The sequence below is a fragment of the Macaca fascicularis genome, chromosome 19 (genome assembly GCF_037993035.2).
Source record: "Macaca fascicularis isolate 582-1 chromosome 19, T2T-MFA8v1.1".
In the NCBI taxonomy this organism is placed as follows: domain Eukaryota; kingdom Metazoa; phylum Chordata; class Mammalia; order Primates; family Cercopithecidae; genus Macaca; species Macaca fascicularis.
The window spans coordinates 15,298,319-15,314,786 of record NC_088393.1 but is presented as its reverse complement, the minus strand read 5'-3'; the positions used below and the strand labels follow the sequence as shown (position 1 = coordinate 15,314,786).

General features: G+C 42.0%; 2 protein-coding genes across 2 annotated transcripts; both read right to left on the bottom strand.

The window, feature by feature from the left end:
- Positions 1-710: 710 nt before the first annotated feature.
- LOC123570308 (olfactory receptor 7A17-like) lies at positions 711-2,154 on the bottom strand. The gene has a single exon (XM_045379963.2). The coding sequence runs from the start codon at positions 2,152-2,154 to the stop codon at positions 1,186-1,188; it is 969 nt and encodes a 322-aa protein (XP_045235898.2). The 3' UTR covers positions 711-1,185.
- Positions 2,155-15,150: 12,996 nt separating this feature from the next.
- LOC123570330 (olfactory receptor 7A17-like) lies at positions 15,151-16,110 on the bottom strand. The gene has a single exon (XM_045380352.2). It carries the CDS (start codon positions 16,108-16,110, stop codon positions 15,151-15,153), a length of 960 nt encoding a protein of 319 aa, XP_045236287.2.
- Positions 16,111-16,468: the final 358 nt, after the last annotated feature.

The window sequence follows — 16,468 nt, the reverse complement described above, 5'->3', positions numbered from 1 at the left end:
ATTTCTTTCTCTTCTCTGACTGCTCTGGCTGGGACTTCCAGTACTCTGTTGAAGAGGTATGGTGAGAGTGGGCATCCTTGTCTTGTTCCTATTCTCAGAGGGAATGCTTTCAACTTTTCCCCATTCAGTATTACGTTGGCTGTGGGTTAAATACATAATTTTAAATTTACTCATACTGACTTTTATCTCTGACTCTAATGCCATACTAAGACAAACCATTTTTTTTTTTTTTCAAATTTGTCCATTTGGAGACATGTAGATGAAAATCAGTTTTTTACCAGTGACTGTGTATGCACTTTGGACACCGAGCTGAATAAGAAAAAGGATTCTAAAGATGAGAATAAAACCCAGTGGCAAGTGATCAAACAAGCTGATGTGTTATCACCATGTTATCAGGAAGAACAGTTTAGGTGGTGACGTAAAAAGGTATAACGAACATCAAATTGAAAAAGTGTTTCCTTCTACTATAGAGTTACACAAATGACTTTCATTTCTAAGTGTAGTCTTCTTCCCCCATTGAAGAAGTACAACATACAACATTTTTCAAAAGAAAAGAAAAATTATTTAGTATGTGTCATTTGAGAAGAAATTATTCTTAAGAAATCCATGTTGCTCCATGAAATGAATGGGATTCATGTATTTTTATTTTAATTAATTAATTTATTTATTTATTTTTGAGACAGAGCCTCACTCTGTCACCCAGGCTGGAGTACAGTGGTGGGATTTCAGCTCACTGCAAACTCCGCCTCCCCAGTTCCCACCTCAACCTCCCAAGTCGCTGGGATTACAGGCACCTGCCACCGTGTTTAGCTAATTTCTGTATTTTTCGTAGAGATGGGATTTCACCATATTGCCCAGGCTGGTATCGAACTCCTGACCTCAGGTGATCTGCCCCCCTCGGCCTCCCAAAGCACTGGGATGCCAGGCATGAGCCACCATACCTGGCCCCAGATTCCATCTATTTCTGACCTGTAGTTTGTATCAACAGGTGAAAATACAAAAAAAGACAAAAAGCAGAACTGTCTAGATAGCAGACAGAGCAAAAAGCTTGATGAGTGAGTCGCTAACATTGTATAAGGAAGGTGTAATCAAAGTCACGGATAATCCAGGAGGTGCGTAGAAGGAACAATTTCAATGTCCATATTCCAAACAGATTTCAAAGCTCTGAGGCTTTGAGTCCTGCTATTATGGGCACTTCTTTAGCTGAAGGAAAATTGATCCTTTTAGAGTTTTCCTCCAGAGGAATCTCACCAGAGCCCTCTTTATGTCCTTATTTCTCAGACTGTAGATGAAGGGGTTCAGCATGGGGGTAACCACCGTGTACATCACCAAGGCTGCAGCACTTGAGTGTGAGTTACGGGTTGCAGCAGAACTAAAGTACACTCCTAGGAGCGTACCATAAAATAAGGAGACAACTGAGAGGTGAGATGCACAGGTGGAAAATGCCTTGTACTTCCCCTGAGCTGATGAGATTCCACGTATGGAGGAAACGATCTTAGAATAAGAATAAAGGATCCCAGAGAGGGGACCACCGCCCAGCAGTGCAGATGCCAAATACATCCCCATGTCATTAAGAAAGGTGTCAGAACAGGCAAGGTGGACCACCTGATTAAGTTCACAGAAAAAGTGGGGGATTTCCAAGTCTGTGCAGAAGGATAACCACAACACCATTAAGCTTTGTAACGAGGAATTCAGGGCACTCATGATCCAGGACGCCAGAACCAGCAGCCCACAGAGCCTGGGGTTCATGGTGACCGTGTAGTGCAGGGGGTGACAGATGGCCACAAACCGGTCAAAGGCCATCACGGTCAGCATAAAGATATCCAGTCCCGCAAAGAATATGAAAAAGCACATCTGGGTGATGCAGCCTGCATAGGTGATGACTCTGCTCTGTGTCTGGATGTTCACCAGCATCTTCGGGACAGTGGTGGACACAAAACAGATGTCTATGAAGGACAGGTTGGAGAGGAAGAAGTACATGGGGGTGTGGAGGTGACAGTCTGAGATTGTGACCAGGATGATGAGCAGGTTCCCAAGCACGGTGACCAGGTACATGGACAGGAACAGTCCAAAGAGGAAGGGCTGCAATTCTGGTTCCTCTGAAAGTCCCAGAAGAAGGAATCGTGAAATTTGTGTCTCATTCCCTGCTTTCATATTGTTGATGTGACTTCCAAAAGAGAGAGAAAGAGAACATGACACAAGCACGCATTACAAACATATCAGAAATATTCTCACTTATATTTTACAGTCAAGAAGTTAATATTGGCCGGGTGCAGTGGCTCACTCCTGTAATCTCAGCATTAGGGGAGACCGAGGTGGATGGATCACCTGAGGTCAGGAGTTCGAGACCAGCCTGGCCAACAGGGCAAAATCTGGTCTTAGGTAAAAATACAAAAAGCATTAGCCAGGGGTGGTGACTCGTGCCTGTAATCCCAGGTACTTGGGAGGTAAAGGGAGGAGAATCGCTTTAACCCAGGAGGTGGAGATTGTAGTGAGCCGAGATCATGCCACTGCACTAAAACCTGGTTGACAGAGTGAGACCTTGTCTTAAAAAAATATATAAAGTAAAATAATAAATAAATAAATAAATCCCTACAATTTAATGACGAATGAAAAACACAAGTACATTTTTAAAATGCCATACACTGTGTAGATGGTGACGAAGAAGGAGGTTAGAAGGAAAGAGTGGATGGGTATTAGATTTTCCCGAGTGTTCAGGCAGGACCAGCAGAGAAGGTAACAACTGAAGAGAAACTATAATGAAGACAGGGTGGGGGTCACTATGTTCCCTGCAGAAGTGTGTGCAACACAGAAGAAACGATCAATGAAAGACCCCGAGGAATGTGCTTCTTTCAGATATTCGAGGACTGCGAAGAAGACAGTGTGGCAGGGGAATGAGCAAGAGGCGAGGGCTGTTGGAGGATGTTGGGGAAGGAACCGTCCTCATAGCTGCTGAAACTCGAAGACACAAGGAGTCCCTCTGTCCAGATATCGATGCATTTTCACTGTGTTAATTTGGTTGCAAAGGTGTTTCATGAACTGCAATGCATGCCCATTCTGCTTACTGATATTTTCTGGAGATCTGGCCTTTATGATGGGTTACCTTTTGAAATATAGAGCTCAGGTTCCCTATTTCTGAAACCTGTGCTCAGCCTAAAGTCGTGTACCCACACATGTGCACACACAGAGAGAACGCATCCACACATGCAGCCATGGATTCCTGGGGCCATGGTACTCCCTCACGCTTCTCATCCCACTCAGTATTAGAAAGGAATGGACACCAGGCAAGTTCTTAATATCAAATTATCTTTCCCCTAGAGGATATAGATATGGTAGCTAGAAGTTCCAGTTTGGAAACTTCCCATGCGTATGTAACCTCAAGGTTCTATTTTGAGATGGCCTTTTCCTGCCCTGTCTTTAAAGAATAAAAATCTGCTTCATAAGCAGAGAGGCAACTGGCTTGGTGGCTCACTCCCATAATCCTAGCACTTTGGGAGGTCAAGGTGGGCAGATCCCCTGATGTCAGGAGTTCGAGACAAGCCTGGCCAATATGGGAAAACCTCGTCCACGAAAAATACAAAAATTAGCCTGGCATAGTGGCGCGTACTTGTATTCCCAGCTATCTGGGAGGCTGAGGCAGGAGAATCACTGGAACCCAGGAGGTGGAGGTTGCAGTGAGCTGAGATCATGCCACTGTGTTCCAGCCTGGGTGACAGAGAGAGACTCTGTCTCAAAAACAACAATAAGAAAACAAACAAACAAAAAACCCCGAGAGACAGAGAGGGAAGAATCAATCAGATCTAAAGGGAAAAATAATCTAATAAGCTCACATAGTCCCTGAGAGACCACAAGGAATAAAAAGTTTCCCTAGTTTTGAAAACTTTCCAACTCCTGTTATATCCCTGAGGCCCAGCAAAATTCAGAAAAGACAAAGGGAAATTTACCGAATATCAAACATGGTGATATCTTTTCCATGTCAAGACACTGATATGTTGAGAACCGCTATGGAAAAAAATGAGCAAATGATAAAAACCAACTATTCAAAAAGGAAATAAAAAGGAACCTCTGGGCCAGCTCATTTGTTGTGTCTGGGTCTGTCCTGTGCATTGTACGATGTTTATCAGCTTCCCTGTTCTCTACTGACCCTTCCCAGCATGACAGCCAAACTAGTCATTGCTCAATGTCCCCCAGAAGACAAAATTACCCCTGGACAAGAACCAATTTTTAACATAAAAATCACAAAATTTTCTATAGCATTTATCAACTGAGAAAGGAAAGGGGAAGACAAGCTTAAAAAAAAAAGAAAAACCTATAGTGAAATATAAATAGCACATGTGTTATGCATAGCATACTACTCATCCCTTGTGTAAACACTGTATGAATAGGTATGTGTGCATTTGGAAAGAGAAGATTTATGAGAAACTAAAATCTTTTGGAGAAAAGAATATAAGTGAGGATGCTATTAGGTTAAGAATAGTTATTTCACTTTATGGCTGCATAGTATTCCATAGTGTATGTCCTTTGCAGGGACATCGATAAAGCTGGAAACCATTATCCTCAGCAAACTAACATAGGAACAGAAAATCAAACACTACGTGTTCTCTTTTATCAGTGGGAGCTGAACAATGAGAACACATGGACACAGGGAGGGGAACAACACACATGGGGGCCTGTCGGGTCGTGGAGTGGTGGGAGGGAGAGCATTAGGAAAAGTAGCTAATACATGCTGAGTTTGATACCTACGTGATGGGTTGATAGGTGCAGCAAACCATCATGGCACACGTTTACTACATAACAAACCTGCACATCCTGCACATGTACCCCAGAACTAAAAATAAAAATTAAAAAAGAATAGTTATTTCAAAACAGCTGTATGAAACAACATAGAAGGAAAGTCTGAAAAAACCTTATAGAAAAATATGACAATAATAATTTACTGACACGAAAGTGCACCACTAATTCATGGTGAAATGACCTCTTCTTGGAAATTGAAGAAAATCACAGGAAAATGTTTAAAATGTGGGGAGGAAACAGTACTAAGGTTATAATTTCATCTTATATAAACATATAAAGCTTCAAATGTTTAGGAGAGATAAAGAGATGCTAAGGAATGATTTTCAAATAAGGACCAAAGTGATGCAACTTCTTCAAATAGATTGAATGGAAAAAGTCAAAAGACATGATAAGAAAGGGCAGAGGTATGAAAAGAAGCTGGAAACGTATGTAAAAGGAGATTTATTTAGTGAAATGATATGGAACAACTTTCTACACTTTTAAAGCAATGAGGGGAAAACAATATAACCAATGGACGAATTTGGCTACTTAAGATTTATAAACTTTCACAAAACCCCCTCAGATACGTTGATCCTTACATAAAAGAAGTAAATGTGCAGTGAGCCGAGATCCGGCCACTGCACTCCAGCCTGGGCGACAGAGCCAGACTCCGTCTCAAAAAAAAAAAAAAAAAAAGAAGTAAATGACAGATCCCAAAATTGAGGAAAGCTCCAATTCTTATGTTGTAAAGAATGCAATCAGGCTGTGCATGGTGGCCTATGCCTGTAATCCCAGCACTTTGGGAGGCGGAGGCGGGCGGATCACCTGACATCAGGAGTTCGAGACCAGCCTGGCTAACATGGGGAAAGTCCGTCTCCACTAAAAATACAAAAATTAGCCAGGCATGGTGCCAGGTGCCTGTAATCCCAGCGGATCGGGAGTCTGAGGCAGGACAATCGCTTGAACCTGGAAGGCCAAGGTTGCAGCGAGTCGAGATGGCACCACCACTGTACACCAGTATGGGCAACGAAAGGGAGATTCCATCTCAAAAAAAAAAAAAAGATGCAGTCGAAAAACAGGGACAAAAACAAGGCAAACCCATCATATAATAGCAACAAACTTGGGCAGACAATTTGCAATAGAGTGGCAAATGGCTAACAAACACAAATATATTCAGTGTCACTAGTATGAACATAATTGCAAAGTAAAAGTCATTAGTACACACCATTTTTCACTTCTTACGTACATTTTAAAGTTTCATTTGATTGGCCGGCCGTGGTGGCTCACACCTGTAATCCCAGCACTTTGAGAGGCCGAGGCACTCTCTCGAGGGTGGATCACGAGGTCAGGAGATCGAGACCTGGCGAACATGGTGAAACCCCATCTCTACTAAAAATACAAAAAAATTAGCCAGGCATGGTGGTGGGCACCTATAGTCCCAGCTACTCGGGAGGCTGAGGCAGGAGAATGGTATGAACCCAGGGGGCAGAGCTTGCAGTGAGTGGAGATCGTGCCACTGTACTCCAGTCGGGCGACAGAGCGAGACTCTGTCTCAAAAAACAAACAAACAAACAAAAAAAAAAAAAAAAAAAAAACAAATTTCATTTGATTACCCAAACAAGAGAAGATCCTATAAAATGCATGCCTCATGAACTGCTGAGGTCAGATAGCATGGAGAAGGAATTCATTGGTCTAGATCTATCTCATCAATATGAAAACATATTCAAACATGCCTCTTTTTAAAAATCAAAAATGAAATACCATCACATCAGTGTGTACCCTCCACAGCCAATGTCCTGTTTCTCTTTGGTGTTTAATTGCAAAGGTCCTTGGGTACATGTTCTGCTTTTATTGGAACCCCTTCAAAATCCCCACTTCCTGGGCCAGGAACGGTGGCTCATGCCTGTAATCCCAGCACTTTGGGAGGCCGAGACGGGCAGATCACTAGAGGTCTGCAGTTTGAGACCAGCCTGGCCTATATGGAGAAACCCTTTGTTTGCTAAAAATACAAACATTAGCTGGGTGTGCTTGTGCACACCTGTAATCTCAGCTACTCGGGAGGCTGAGGCAGGAGACACTTGAACCCGGGAGGCAGAGGCTGCAGTGAGCCAAGATTGAGCCACAACACTCCAGCCTGGGTGACAGAGTGAGACTCCATCTCAAAAAACAAAACAAAACAAAGCAAAAACACAAAAAGCACTTTCTCCTCTAATTGGTCTCCATTGCCACTACTTTCTATATTGTAACCTCCATTGCTGAGCTCAACGTTCACTTATATTTTTGAAATCATAAGGAAATGGAGCAATTAATTAATTAGGCAATCAAGCAAACAACCCCACAATCTCTCCACTCCGGATGAGGCTGGATTTCCACTCAGGTGACTTCAGGTTCATAGTCACAGCTTGCATTCTCCCTGACCATCCGCCGTAGTACGTACTGGGCTCCCGGACTCACCTTGCTGGGTTTTCTGAAAGGAAGGTCTCCGTGCAGAAGTGAGAATTCCTCTCTCGATGGTTGGTGATGGAGAATGAAGTTCTGTCCCTAGAGAAGAAAGGAGGAAAAGGTAGAGCATCAGTACCTGAGCCAGATTTAGGACCCCAAAATGAAACCATGTCCCATCTAGCCCAAAGTGGCATGTGCTGGGGGACAGTAGCAGAGGAGAAATCTACAGCTTTGTCCATCTGCTCATTAGGCAAAACTTCCTCCTGTTATTCCAACCCCGAGCACATCATGTCCCTGTGAGACATTGCTCTGCACGGAACTTTATTTTTTCTTGCATTTTCTGTATCCAAGACACCAGATTAAAAGAGAAGTGAATCCAGTCTTATGACTTCTTCACTATGGACTTGCTTTGCCTTCCAGAAATATAATCCATTAACATTGTATCCCAATCCTGGGGGAAGGTTTGCTCCACAGTCTAAACTGAGGAGCCTGTGTTTGATTAGATCCCTTGGATCTGCAGAGCATTGACCGTGATGGGAAAACAGACATTGATATCTCTAGAGAATGACTCTTCCCCTCTTCAACAAGGGAGTGAAATGTATTCTCTTGATAGAAAACTATGAGTTCTATATTGCTTGACTTCATGACTCCTTTGCCAAAACAGTATAATTTTACATATTCTCTCAACCATACATCTCTACATACACAAAAAATTAAATGTTATTAGTAAAGTTAGCAAAAATAAAAAACAAATCCTTCCAATCCATTGTTTGAAAGAATGCAATCAAAATAATAAAAAAACACTCCTGAGAATCCAGAACATAAAGCACAGAACTTGCACAATTTGCCCTGGAGAAAATTAAATACTAGCAGACCCTCAGATTGAGTATACTCAGCCTCAACAGAAAGCGAGCCTTAAAACCTAGACGATGGGTTGATAGGTGCAGCAAACCACCACGGCACATGTATACCTGTGTAAAAAACCTGCACGTTGAGCACATGTATCCCAGAACTTAAAGTAAAATAAATAAATAAATAAGAATGTCATGACAAGTAAAAACTCTTTAGTGTTCCCATTTTGACCTATCAAGTAACATTTATTTTATTCATGTGAATGTTTAACAAGAGAGAATATACTGTGAAAGGTCTGTCTTGTGAAGTACTGTTGTGAGGTATTATTTGTAAGCAACCCGTTGGTCTAGATCTTTCTAATGGATACAGAAACATGTTCAAATACCCTCATCTTAATTTTAAAAATAAGCCCTCAATTCATTGCTCATCCATCCACACCTAACATTCTACATTCTACATTCCTACTTCTCTTTTTGTTTGTTTGTTTGTTTTTGACATGGAGTTTCTCTCTTGTTGCCCAGGCTGGAGTGCAATGGTGCCATCTTGGCTCACTGCAACCTCTGCCTCCCAGGTTCAAGCGATTCTCCTTTCTCAGCCTCCCAAGTGGCTGGGACCATAGGCAGGGGCCATCACATCCGGTCAATTTTGTGTTTTTAGTAGAGATGTGGTTTCACCATGTTGGTCAGACTGGTCTCAAACTCCTGACCTCAGGTGATCTGCCCACCTCAGTCTCCCAAAGTGCTGGGATTACAGGTGTGAGCCACCACACCCAGCCCCTTTCCTACTTCTTGAACTGCCAAACTCCTGGATTCTAACTTTACTGGAACCACTTTATGTCTTCCATCCCTTCTTCAATCTCATCCAATTGAACTTCCAAATCACTCAATTAATTGTCAACAACAATCCCTGCATTGTTGAGTCTTACAGACACGTTTTAACATATGATACGTTTAACATATAATTCATAACAATGAATTACAAATAAGTCAACCAGGCAAACAAACACACGTGAATTTCTCACCTGGCTTGATACTAGGTGACCTCAGGTAAACATTATCGGCTTCCATTCCCTTTGAATATTTCCTGCAATACTTTCTGGGGTCTCAGACTCACCCGTATGGGGTCTCAGAGATGAAGGTCTCTGTGTGGAAATTTAAATTCCTCCCTGGGTAGTTCGTGATGGAGACTAAAGCTCTGTCTCCACACAGGCAGATGGACAGAGTTAAGCGTCAGTCTCAGAGCCAGACTTAGGACTACAAAAGAATCAACCACATCCCATCCAGCCCAGGGTTGTCTAGTCCCAGGGACAACAGCAAATGAAATATTTACAGCTCCTAATATCAAAGATAACAAGATATATTTCCCAGTTGTTAGTCTAAGCCTGGAGCCCCTGATTTCCCTGTGGAACACTGATGTGGAAAGAAAGAACAATTTCCTGCTCATTCTCTGTTCCCAAGAGAATCAAGTTAGAAGTCATGTGAATCCAGTCTTCATTACTCCTTCTCTCTGAACTCTGTGCCTGCCAGACGTCTAAGTGCCATAGCACCTTTCCACAGCCCTCAATTAAAATGTTATCCAAAGTGTAAGGCTGAGTACCTGGTCTTTACTAGGTCCCTTGGATATTCCAATCATTGCCTTGTGTTTGGAACACAGCTGTTGACATCTCCAGACCATTGCTCTTTCCTCATCAAAACGGGAAGAACTGTGTTTATTTGTCATAAAGTCATGGGTGTTTACTATAGTCCTTGGCTTCCTGATGCTTTTGCCAAAGCCATGAGGAGTTTCATGCTTGGAAACACAAAAGCGTCAATGTACAACTTATCATTCAGTCCTTCATTTAGAAAATATTCGGTAATTGTAAGAGATATACTTAAACCTTTGTAGACATCATGGAATAAGTTAGAGTCTTATATGGTTTGTCTCATTTAATGTCACATGTAATGTGTCTCATTTTTCTATATCTTCATTCTATGAGGTCAAACTATTAGGTGCCTCTTTCTGCATTTTCGGGATGTTGGTCAAGGTGAGTTAGTGACCTGCCCAAAGTTATGAACCAAATGAGGGATGGTATTTGATCAGAACGCCATCCAGATGTTTCCAATTGTCACATCTAGGTTACTGACTTTTTTTTTTTTTTTAGACGGAGTTTCACTCTTGTCACCCAGGCTGGAGTGCAATGGTGCAATCTTGGCTCTCTGCAACCTCTGGCTCCTGGGTTCAAGCAATTCTCCTGCTGGGTTCAAGCAATAGCCTCCGGAGTAGCTGGGATTACAGGCACATGCCACCAAGCCTGGCTAATCTTTTTATTTTTAGTAGAGACGGGGTTTCGCCATGTTGGTCAGGCTGGTCTTGAATTCCTGACCTCAGGTGATTCACCCTCTTCGGCCTCCCGAAGTGCTGGGATTACAGGCATGAGCCACTGTGCCTGACCAGGTTACTGATTTTTAACCAGGAGTGTCTGTGCTCCAGGAGATATTTGGAAAAGTTTGGATAAACTTATTAACTAGGTGACAAAATACTCTGTACACAAAACCCTCACAACACACAAATTGCTTATATAGAAAACCTGCACATGTACCCCTGAACCTAAAATAAGACTTAAAAAATTGTCCTTACTGCCCAACATTCAAGAGCTAACTAGGTTTGGATAGTCCTATGGCTGAATATTTTTGTCCTGTCCAGGATATTTATGTCCTAATCCCCAATGAGAAAACTTCCACAAGGTGGACTCAGATATGATTTTTTTAAAGCATGACATTAAATCATTTATTATGGGGATGTTTTGTTACACAGCTTTAGATTACTGATACAATAATCAAAGCAACATAACTAAAGATATTCAGAATATTCATTTTTTAGGTGTTAGATCTTTTTTTAGCTTTTTATTGGATTCAGTGTATTCAGAATATTCTGTTGGCTCTTATTTATTTATTTTTTTTTTAGTGCTTTATCTGATATTTGAAGGTGCTGTTCATAGTTAGTGGATATTTATGTTTACTTCACATAATGGCCTCCAGGATCAGCCATGTTGCTGCAAAGGACATGATCTCATGCTTTCTTATGGATGCATAGTATTGCATGGTGTATATGTACCATATTTTAAAAAGTCCAGTCAATCATTGATTGGCGTTTAGGTTGATTCCATGTCTTTTCAAATGTGAACAGTGCTGCAATGAACATACTCATGCTTCTGTCTTTACAATAGAAGGATTTATATTCCTTTGTATATATACCCAGTAATGGGATTGCTGGGCCGAATGATATTTCTGTCTTTAGGTCTTTGAGGAATCATCACACTGTCTTCCACAGTGACTGAACTTATTTACACTCCCACCAACAGTGTAAAAGTGATCATTTTCCTCCACAACCTTGCCAGCATCTGTTATTTTTTTGACTTTTTAATTATGGCCATTCTGACTGGTGTGAGATGGTATCTCATTGTGAATTTGATTTGTATTTCTCTAATCAGTGATGTTAATAATTTGTTCATATGACTGTTGGCTGCATATATGTTTTCTTTTGAAAACTGTCTGTTCAAAAGGACAAATATGTTTTTGGAGAAGTGAGTTGTGACCTTGATTCACACAAGTCTTTATTTCCAGGGGCAATACTGGGCAGAAATTCAAGCTCTTATGTGAGTCTTCCTTTGATCATGAGGGTTGTAGAGAGTTTATAGTATTAAAGAGATAAAGCAATGGCTGATAAATTAAACACCCATATTGTTTACTTATCTTCACTTTAATGTTTATCATGCAATATTTCTTTTTTGTTTTTTGGAATCGGAGTCTTGCCCCGTTGCCCAGGCTGGAGTGCAGTGACGTGATCTCAGTTCACTGCAATCTCCGCCTCCCAGGTTCAAGTGATTCTCTTGCATCAGCCTCCCGAGCAGCTGGGACTCCAGGCGTGTGCCACCACGCCCCGCTAATTTTTGTGTTTATAGTAGAGACAGGGTTTCGCCATATTGGCCAGGCTGGTCTCGAACTCCTGACCTCATGATCCACCTGCCTTGGCCTCCCAAAGTGCTGGGATTACAGGCATGAGCCACTGCTCCCGGCCTATGACGCAATTTTTTAAAGGGAAAGATATTTGTTAGTACAATGGAAAGAGTTGTATTTGCAGGTAGCACAGGAAAATTTTAGGTAGAATGAAGATGATACAGTAAAATTTCATAGACCATGACATCAAATCATTCACTCAAATGAAGAAACTTCATTACACATGGACACCAAGATTCCACACTCCAAATGTTCCAGAGTAAGTCCATGCATGACCAAAAATTTTACTCTATCATAGTTAAGATAACCTCTGAGTCCAGATGAAGTCAACTGACGTACACTAATTTGTGTGTTTAGACTACACTTCAAGCAAGGATGTCATATGCAATTTTTGTCTTCTTTGTTTTTGTTTGTTTTTTTGTTTGTTTTCCAGAGTCTTGCTCTGTTGCCAGGCTAGAGTGCAGTGGCAAGATCTCAGCTCACTGCAACCTCTGCCTCCCCGGTTCAAGTGATTCTCCTGCCTCAGCTTCCTGAGTAGCAGGGATTACAGGCACGTGCCACCATGCCCAGTTAATTTTTTTATTTTTAGTAGAGACGTGGTTTCACCATGTTGGCCAGGATAGTCTCGATCTCTTGACCTTGTGATCTGCCTGCCTCGGCCTCCCAAAATGCTGAGTGCTGGGATTACAGAGTCTTCTTTGTTTTTAATCAGAAATATAGTAGGCATTGTGGACATGGAGATGACTAGAGAACAGGGTCTTTTTTTTTCTTCTTCTTCTTCTTATTTCAACATTTTATTTAACAATAGATTACTTTCCTCACAGATGTCTTTTCCTGGCAGAGAATATTTTACAGGCCTTTTAAAAGGGCCATTCATCCTTGACCACAATAAATTCCTAATGTATCTTTTTTAAAATTATACTTGAAGGAGTGGCCAGCCCCTCCACACCTGTGGGTGTTTCTCGTCGGGTGGGACAAGAGACTGAGAAAAGAAATAAGACACAGAGAAAAAGTATAGAGAAAGAGAAGTGGGCCCAGGGGACTGGCACTCAGCATATGGAGGACCCACGCCGGCACTGGTCTCTGAGTTTCCTCAGTATTTGTTGATCATCATCTCTACCATCTTGGAGAGGTGGATGTGGCAGGACTATAGGGTAATGGTGGGGAGAGGGTCAGCAGGAAAACATGTGAACAAAGATCTCTGTGTCATAAATAAGTTTAAGAAAAGGTGCTCTGCTTTGATGTGCACGTACACAAACATCTCGGTGCATTAAAGAGCAGTATTGCCACCAGCATGTCTCACCTCCAGCCATAAGGCGGTTTTCTCCTATCTCAGTAAATAGAACATACAATCGGGTTTTACGCGGAGACGTTCTATTCCCAGGGACGAGCAGGAGACAGATGACTTCCTCTTATCTCAACTGCAGAGAGGCCTTCCTCTTTCGCTAATCCTCCTCAGCACAGACCCTTTACGGGTGTCGGGCTGGGGGACGGTCAAGTCTTTCCCTTCCCATGAGGCTGTATCTCAGACTATCACATGGGGAGAAACCTTGGACAGTACCTGGCTTTCCTGGTCCCTGCAGCGGCAGTGCATTGTGTCCCTGGGTACTTGAGATTAGAGAATGGCGATGACTTTTAACGAGCACACTGCCTTCAAGTACTTTTTTTAACAAAGTGCATCCTGCACAGCCCTAAATCTATTAAACCTTGAGTCAACACAGCACAGGTCTCTGCAAGCACAGGGTTGGGGCTAGGGTTACAGATTAACAGCATCTCAAGGCAGAAGAATTTTTCTTGGTACAGAACAAAATGGAGTCTCTTATGTCTACTTCTTTCTACGTAGACACAGTAACAGTCTGATCTCTTTCTTTTCCTCACATTACTTTAAGTTCTAGAGTACATGTGCACAACCTGCAGGTTCATTACATATGTATACATGTGCCTAGTTGGTGTGCTGCACCCATTAACTCATCATTTACATTAGGTATATCTCCTAATGCTATCCCTCCCCCGTCTTCCCACCCCATGACAGGCCCCGGTGTGTGATGTTCCCCACCCTGTGTCCATGTGTTCTCATTGTTCAATTCCCACCTATGAGTGAGAACATGTGGTGTTTGGTTTTCTGTTCCCATGTTAGTTTGCTCAGAATGATGTTTTCCAGCTTCATCCATGTCCCTACAAAGGACACAAACTCATCCTTTTTTATGGTTGCGTAGTATTCCATGGCATATATGGGCCACATTTTCTTAATCCAGTCTATCATTGATGGACATTAGGGTTGGTTCCAAGTCTTTGCTATTGTGAATGGTGCCATAATAAACATACATGTGCATGTGTCTTTATAGCAGCATGATTTATAATCCTTTGGGTATATACACAGCAATGGGATGGCTGGGTCAAATGGTATTTCTAGTTCTAGATCCTTGAGGAATCGCCACACTGTCTTCCACAATGGTTGAACTAGTTTACAGTTCCACTAACAGTGTAAAAGTGTTCCTATTTCCCCACATCCTCTCTAGCACCTGTTGTTTCCTGACTTTTTAACGATCGCCATTCTAACTGGTGTGAGATGATATATCATTGTGGTTTTGATTTGCATCTAGAGAACATGATCTTAATGCAGAGGATAAAATGCCACTACTGGCTATAAACACTCTAGTATATTAAACTTTACCATTGTGAGGAGGAGCAGTTAAGGCAGTGATAGAGAAAGAAATGACAGACACGAATGTAGAAAACTGTGGTCTCAGCTATTCATCCACAATAAGAGTATATTAATAATTTTTATAGTCGCCATTCTTGGTTCTTTGTGTGAATGCAACTCACCACTGCATGAGACTAACAGGAATCTCCACCTTGTTTCTGACCTTAGTCTGGGAATAACTTTGGGAAAGTAGGAAAATGACAAAGGAGAAAATGGTTGACTATCTGAGAGCTGAAAGCTTCTTAAAGAAAATGCATACGTTTTATAAAGCAGTTAAGATCATGGAATCTGAAACTCCAAGAAATTAACAGAAGGAGCCATTTCTACTTCCACCATCTGACTAATAAATCATAGTTTCTGGGTCTGGGGCTTAGAGTTGTGGCATTACAGGCCCTTCTTGGAAAACAGCCCTTTTATTGTTTTCCCTCTGAAGAATTGTGTCAGAGCCCCCTTTATGTCTTTATTCCTCAGGCTGTAGATGAAGGGGTTCAGCATGGGGGTAACCACAGTGTACATCACCGAGACTGCAGCACTTGAGTGTGAGTTGTGGGTTGCAGCAGAACTAAGGTACACACCTAGGATTGTACAATAAAATAAGGAGACAACCGAGAGGTGAGATGCACAGGTGGAAAATGCCTTGTACTTCCCCTGAACTGATGAGATTGCATGTATAGAGGAGACGATCTTAGAGTAAGAGTAAAGGATCCCAATGAGACATCCCCCACCCAGCAGCACAGCTGCCAAATACATCGCCATGTCATTAAGAAAAGTGTCAGAACAGGTAAGGTGGATGACCTGATTAAGTTCACAGAAAAAGTGGGGAATTTCCAAGTCTGCACAGAAGGAAAGGTACAATACCATTAAGCTTTGCAACGAAGAATTCAGGGCACTCACGATCCAGGACGCCAGAACCAGCAGTCCACAGAGCCTGGGGTTCATGGTGACCGTGTAGTGCAGGGGGTGACAGATGGCCACAAACCTGTCATAGGCCATCACGGTCAGCATAAAGATGTCCAATCCTGCAAAGAATATGAAAAAGCACATCTGGCTGATGCAGCCTGCGTAGGTGATGACTTTGTTCTGTGTCTGGATGTTCACCAGCATCTTCGGGACAGTGGTGGACACAAAACAGACGTCTACGAAGGACAGGTTGGAGAGGAAGAAGTACATGGGAGTGTGGAGGTGGGAGTCTGAGATTGTGGCCAGGATGATGAGCAGGTTCCCCAGCATGGTGACCAGGTACATGGACAAGAACAGCCCAAAGAGGAAGGGCTGCAATTCTGGTTCCTCTGAAAGTCCCAGGAGAAGAAATTCTGAAATCTGTGTATCATTCTTTGCCTTCATCTGGTTGACGTTTCTACCAAAAAGAGAAAATAACATGACACACACACGCACTACAAACCCAGCAGAAATGCTGTTATATATATTGTATATCCCATGGTGAAGAAGGTATTGTCTTTTACTTTTAAAAGTTGATTTACTTTTATTTTGACAGATAAATACTGTGTCTTTATTGTGTACACCATGATATTTGAAGTATGTTTACACTGTGGAATGGCTAAAATCTAGCCAGCAATCATTTCTTCTTTCCTTCTTTTCTTTCTTTCTTTTCTTTCTTTCTTTCTTTCTCTTTCTTTCTTTCTTTCTTTCTTTCTCTTTCTTTCCTTCTTTCTTTCCTTTTTCTTTTCTCTTTCTTTCTCTT